Here is a 6,539-nt window from a genome sequence, read left to right as displayed (position 1 = left end):
GCTCTTTTATCGCTTGGTTCCTCCTCACGGGTCCGTAGAGGCCTCTGGTTGTGCGTGCGAGTCGGATGAGGTGGGGCGGGTGGAGACCGCTGGGAACACGGACTCGTTCCCCAATCGGGATGCTGACCGACCAGCCCCACCTGCGGAGCCCCATCTGCGCCACCCGTGCTTAAATTGGATGTTATGCAACAACGAGTTAATAAAGCACTGCCTCCCTTAGTGTTTTACTCACTACTACGGTAGCAGGTGCATGTTCAACACTCTGAGGACAGAAACAAAGATGGCATAAGGGGCTTTCCACACATCCAAACGCGAGTCTCACACACACATGAACGTTTATTGTGTGCTTTTTCTGTCATATTCATTCCCTTTTCAGTTGTAAGTAATCCAATTAGTGTCAAGTTTGATGTGTACAAGTGTTAGACATTATAAGTTCACACTTGTTACTGTAGCTTCTTAAAGGGACAGTGCACTTTAACAGAAAGAAAGGCAATGTGCTGGTAATTTACTCACCCTCGGGCCATGCAAGATAGAGGTAGGTACACTTTCTTCAGTGGAACATTTTTATTTTTAGCAGAAGCAGTTGTTGGTGATTAATCAAATCCAGATCAGTGGCTATCAGCACTTTTAAAGGCAAAACAAATGCGGGCGAAACAAATGTAGGCTAATACAGGCCCGTAGCCAGCCTTGTGAAAGGGGTGGTTCTTTTTGTTGACCTTTTTTTGAGTCATTCACCTCATTTACAATGTATGGGATTTAAATACTGTATTTTAGTGAGATTTTAAGCACTATTTTAGCTGGGTTAGCTTGTTAGATCGTCATCATAATGACACATTTAATGTACCAAAATATTTCCTAAAGATATAGAGTAAAGAAAAATTAATAAATACCTAATAATAAATAGCTTCAGCCTACAAACTGGCCAGAACATTCAACTGTCCTCAGTCAGAATTTGGCTATTTGAATAATACAAGATTAAAACATAATAATAATAATATAAGAGCTTCACTATTTCCTAGCCTCTCTTGTAAAAAAGTACATTTGATTTGATTGAAAATTCATGGACAACAAAAATAGCCAAATTAGTTTTCACATTAATTTTAATTTAGGATTCTGCTTGGTTTTAAAGCCTTTTTCAATGGATCAATTTGACTATTTATGATGGCATAGAAGTCAAAATAATACAAGTGAGCTCATGTATGGGAGTGGGTCTTTTGAACCATCTGAACCAGCCTGATCTCACGAGAAAACGTAAGTATTTTACAATTTGCCAGTTTAGTCGTACAAAATGGTAAGATTTTAACAAGGAGGCGTGGCACCTGACCCCACCCCTAACCCCAACCGTCATTGGGGGATAAGCAAATCATACTAAATTGTACGAATTAGATCGTACGAATTCATACGAATTAGCCACTAAATGAAAAAGTTACGAATTGCCGTGAGATTGTGTTGTCTGAACCCCCTCTGGCTACAGGCCTGCAATACATGATGTGCAAACCATGAGTCTGTGCAAGAAACTTTTTACAGCAATACTACACACACAAAAACACACACTGAGAGTATCTCGCTTGAGTGTAAGAACTCAACAATTTTAAATATATATATATATGTGTGTGTGTTTGTGTTTGTGTGTGTGTGTGTGTGTGTATATATATATATAGTGAGTATACTGTAAGTACTAATTGGAATAGGAAACATTTTGAATACATACTCAGTCCTGTAGCCAGGGGGGCTTCAGGTAGTTTGAGAGACCCACCCCTCACTGACAGGTCCAGAATTTGTCCCATTCATGAGCTTATTTATCCTAATTTGTCTGCTATGCCTTTATAATTTCTGGAAAAAAAAAAACATTGAAAAAAGCTTTAAGACCAAGTGAAGTCATCTTTTTGCTACTCTTTTGTTTTTAAATAGAGAAAACATTTTACAAGTAACTTTTATTCTTAATCTTGGACTTATTCTTGAAACAAAAATGGAGCAATAAAGTTAATAAAAGCGGTCCATATTATCATTAATTTGAATACTAATTTGGTTGTTGTTATCCATGATTTTTCAAAATGTACTTTTTGTTTTACAAGAAAAATCACAAAGCTCTACATTATTGTATTTCATTCATTCATTTTCTTTTCAGCTTAGTATCTTTATTAATCAGGGAAACGCCACAGCGGAATGAATCACCAACTTATTCAGCATATGCTTTATCAGCATATGCCCTTCCAGCCGCAACCCATCACTGGGAAACACATAGACTACGGCCATTTTAGCTTATTCAGTTCACCTAAAGCGCATGTGTTTAGACTGTGGGGGAAAATGGAGCACCCAGGACACCCACATGAACACAGGGAGAACATGCAAACTCCACACAGTGCTATACACTGCGCCACCATGACGCCCCTTTTTTTGTTTGTAAATAGAGAAAACATTTTTACAAGTAACTCTTATTCTGAATCTTGGACTTATTTTTGAAAGAAAAATGGATCAATAAAAGTTGTGAAGCACCAAAAGCCATATTACAGTTCATTTCAATTCTAATTTGGATGTTGTTGTTATCCATGACTTTTTTTACAAGGAAAATCATGAAGCTCTAAATTATTCTTATAATAATAATACTAATAATAATTATTATTTTTATTAATATTATTATTATTATATAATTATAACAATAAGTATAATAATAATAATTATTATTATTATTATTATTAATATCATTACAATAATAATAATAATAATTATTATTATAATTATTATTATTAATATAATAATAATAATAATAATTTTTATTATTTTTATTTATAATAATAATAATAACAATAATAATAATAATAATAATAATAATAATACATGACTTTTTTTACAAGGAAAATTATGAAGCTCTAAATTATTCTTATAATAATAATACTAATAATAATTATTATTTTTATTATTATTATTATATAATTATAATTATAGTAATAATAATAATAATAATTATTATTATTTTTATTATTATAATTATAATATAATTATAATAATAAGTATAATAATAATTAATATTATTATAATAATTATTCATATAATTACAATAATAATAATTATTATTATTATTGTTTTTATTATATAATAATACTAATAATAATCCATGACTTTTTTTACAAGGAAAATCATGAAGCTCTAAATTATTTTTATAATAATAATACTAATAATAATTATTATTTTTATTAATATTATTATTATTATATAATTATAACAATAAGTATAATAATAATAATTATTATTATAATTATTATTAATATCATTACAATTATAATAATAATTAGAATTATTATAATTATTATTATTAATATAATAATTATTATTATTATTGTTTTTATTTATAATAATAATAATAATTATTATTAATATTATCATTATTTATTTTATTCAAATGGCCAAGTTCTGACTGAGGACAGTTAAATGTGCTGGCCAGTTTGTTACTTGCCTAATAAATGACAACAGGCTACAGTTTTTAATTGAAAAACTGAACAGATTTGTATTATTTTTTAATGATGTATAATGTAATGAACTTGTATTTTAAAAATAAACATTTATTCATTCTAAAGTATATTCATATCTACATTTTAAGGAAATATTTGGTACATCAAGAAGTGAGGTTATGATGACCGTCCAAGCTAATACAGCTGATAACAATGCTTTAAATGTGGTATTTAAACCTCATAGTTAAATAGGAAATGTGGCGAATAACTGCAAAAAGATCCACTTTTTGAGAAAAAAAGAAGCACAAGTTTCAGCAGGCTGGCTACGGGCCTGATATTAATGAGTATTGATTGATACAAATCATAGAAAAGGTCATTATGTTACCAATAATAGTGTGATAGTGAGAGGCGCCTAAGAAATACAAGCTGTTGTGTAATCAATAATACTACAGACCTATTGATTGGACCATAGAAACCCAATGAATATTTACCATGATATCTAAGCATTCTAGACATCCATTTTATTGTATATTTAGACAGAAAAATATATAAAACTTCTACACTGAAAAAAAAAAAAAAAACACAAGCAACAAATTAGCCATGAAAAAACAAGCCATTTTTTGTATTTTTACATCTTCAAAGATCATTCTGATAACAAAAAATATACATTATTTCTGAATTTAAGGAATACTTGTCCAACACAAGGATTCTGCACTGTTCAATGTTCAAACTATACATGCCGCATATCCCTAGCCAGGGGTGAGGGGTTCCGGGGGGTTTGATAGTCCCACCCACCACTAATAAAGTCCAGAATTTGACCCCTATATGAGCTCAATTGTCTAGTTTCTTTACAGTATGCCATCATAAATTGTGAAAATAACCAATTGAAGAATGCTTTAAGAAGAAGAATAAATAAAATAACCAACAAAAGAAGGCGTTCATGATTTAAATGGACAATGTCTGACTGAGGAAATGAACTGGACAGTTTGTTATTTGCATATAGGCCACAGTTTTAATTTTAAAACAACTTTAAACAGATTTTTTTTGTTTTTGTTTGTTGTTTATGATGGATGATAATAAATTAGCATTTTAAAAATAAGTGTTTTTTTCATATTTCTAAAATTCTAATCTCATTAGGCCATCCCGAGACCCTCAGACTATGCAGCGCCACTGATTCGATCCAAGACCAGCGACGAGATGATCCCAAGGTTTCCATAATCCTGGACCAGGCCGTATCCTGAGCAGCTGCTGTGGTGGTCATGGAGGAGTGGAGAGCATGAGACTGAATCCTGTGATGCTCCAGGCACAGGCGAGTCTTGCTGAGGTCCAGCTTCCAGCGCCTAGACTGCAGCTCTGCACAAGACGTTTGGCCAGTGGAGAAATTAAAATGGTCGTGCCCAACTGAGCCTGGTTTCCCTCAAGGTTTTTTAATTCTTCACTTTCGTCAGTTCGTGATGTTTTTTCCTCGCCGCTGTCTCCACTGGCTTGCATGGTTCGGGATCTGTAGAGCTGCGCATCGATGAATTTGCTCTTCAGTGTTTGGACTCTCAGTAGTGATTATTAAACCACACTGAACTGAAATTAAACTCTGAAAACTGAACTACACTGTTTACATTTACTAGGATCTTTAATGTGGAGCTGCTTTGACCCAATCTACATTGTAAAAGCGCTATACAAATAAAGCTGAATGGAATCACAATATATATAATAACTCACAGTTTAAATGCACAATTGTAAATAAACACATTTTAAACACAAAAATAGTATGATAAGCGCTGCAAATAAGCAAACCGATAAAAATATAGAAAGTATTTTTGTTGCATCAAAAAGTGTGGTAATGACAACCATCCGATAGACAAATCCAGCACAAATTATTGCTTAAATGCACTAAAATGCAGTATTTGAACCTCATAATTTGAGGTGAATAACTATAAAAGGTCCACTTTTTGAAAAAAAAAAGAGCCACTCCTTTTAATAGATTGGCTACGAGCCTGCATACTGCATTCATTTGCACTGTTAAACATGTCAAACAATCGAAACATTGATACATGTGTAGATATGTGCATGCATATAGACACAATAACAGCTCCGGAGCATCCTCTACCCCAACCCACCAAACCCACCCCACCCCACCCGCGGGGCAATGTCTCAGAGCACGTCACCGCGAGTGTGTGAGGAAGGAGAGAGAGAGAGAGAGTGAGAGAGAAAGAGAGAGAGAGAGAGATGTGTGCAGACAACCTGCTCGCGCGTAATTCTGGGAGGACTCTCCGCCGAGCAACGACACAATAAACACTCACGGAACCGCAAGAGTTTCCCCAGGTGGAGTAACAATAAGCACTTCAATCACGTCACACCATCCATCCAGCCAGGAGTCCATCATCAATCTGCAGCCATGTATCTCAACAGGGAGGAGGAGTACAGCAAAGGTAAGCGCTTTTACGTGTGTTGCCATTAAACTTGTAGGAGTATCTCCTGCTCACCTTGGTCCGGTGCTGCCCGTGGCGTGCTTTATTCATTCGTTTGTATTTGTGTGCACGAGCTGGTTGGTAAGCTGGGCATCGTAAGCAGCACCTGTCAAGGGGTCATCACTTCTTTGCCCCCTTGTTTTACATCATTGTCCGAGCGCACGCACAGGCGCGCGCGCGCACTAATGACAGTTTGACATTGTCACGCGCTTCCAGTGCATTTGCAATGACAGCGATCGCTGTTGCATGGCGTTTTTTTGATAAATAACTTTCATTCGGGGTCCCGCGAAGGCTGCTGTTGCATAACGATACGTGCATGCCTTCTTATCGATCGGGGCTACTTGTTGTGCGCTTCGCCCTTGATAGATGCTCACATGAAGAAGGACAAGCGACTAAAACACAAGGTCAAAGCGTCTCAAAGCGGGCTACAGACGGTGCTCTGTTATGCGCATCACCCTACGCGAGTCTTGGTGTTATTGTCAATGTGTATGATGATTCCGTGGGCGTTTTGCTGGGGTATCGTGGGATGTTATTTGTGTCAGCTCTCCCACGTGTTTCCGAAGCGTGATTCCCCGTGAATTCACTGGGTGTCCACTACAATTTTCCCCGGTGTCCCTCCCACGGT

At 35.2% G+C, this 6,539-nt stretch overlaps 1 protein-coding gene across 11 annotated transcripts in view; it reads left to right on the top strand.

Moving 5' to 3' along the window:
• Positions 1–5,699: 5,699 nt before the first annotated feature.
• Positions 5,700–6,539, top strand: part of syt7a (synaptotagmin VIIa) — a 214,020-nt gene continuing 213,180 nt past the window's right edge. For all 11 annotated transcript variants that reach the window (XR_015525965.1, XR_015525957.1, XR_015525956.1 and 8 more), the window contains exon 1: positions 5,700–5,875. Coding sequence is in view for 6 of the 11 variants with exons in the window: in XM_087311462.1 (XP_087167588.1) it covers positions 5,842–5,875 (34 nt within the window). In the remaining 5 variants the exon portion in view is untranslated. The remainder of the gene's footprint in view (positions 5,876–6,539) is intronic.

This window comes from Danio rerio, chromosome 25, assembly GCF_052040795.2.
Source record: "Danio rerio strain M-AB ecotype USA chromosome 25, GRCz13ab, whole genome shotgun sequence".
Taxonomy (NCBI): domain Eukaryota; kingdom Metazoa; phylum Chordata; class Actinopteri; order Cypriniformes; family Danionidae; genus Danio; species Danio rerio.
This window is presented reverse-complemented; position numbering and strand designations above follow the sequence as displayed.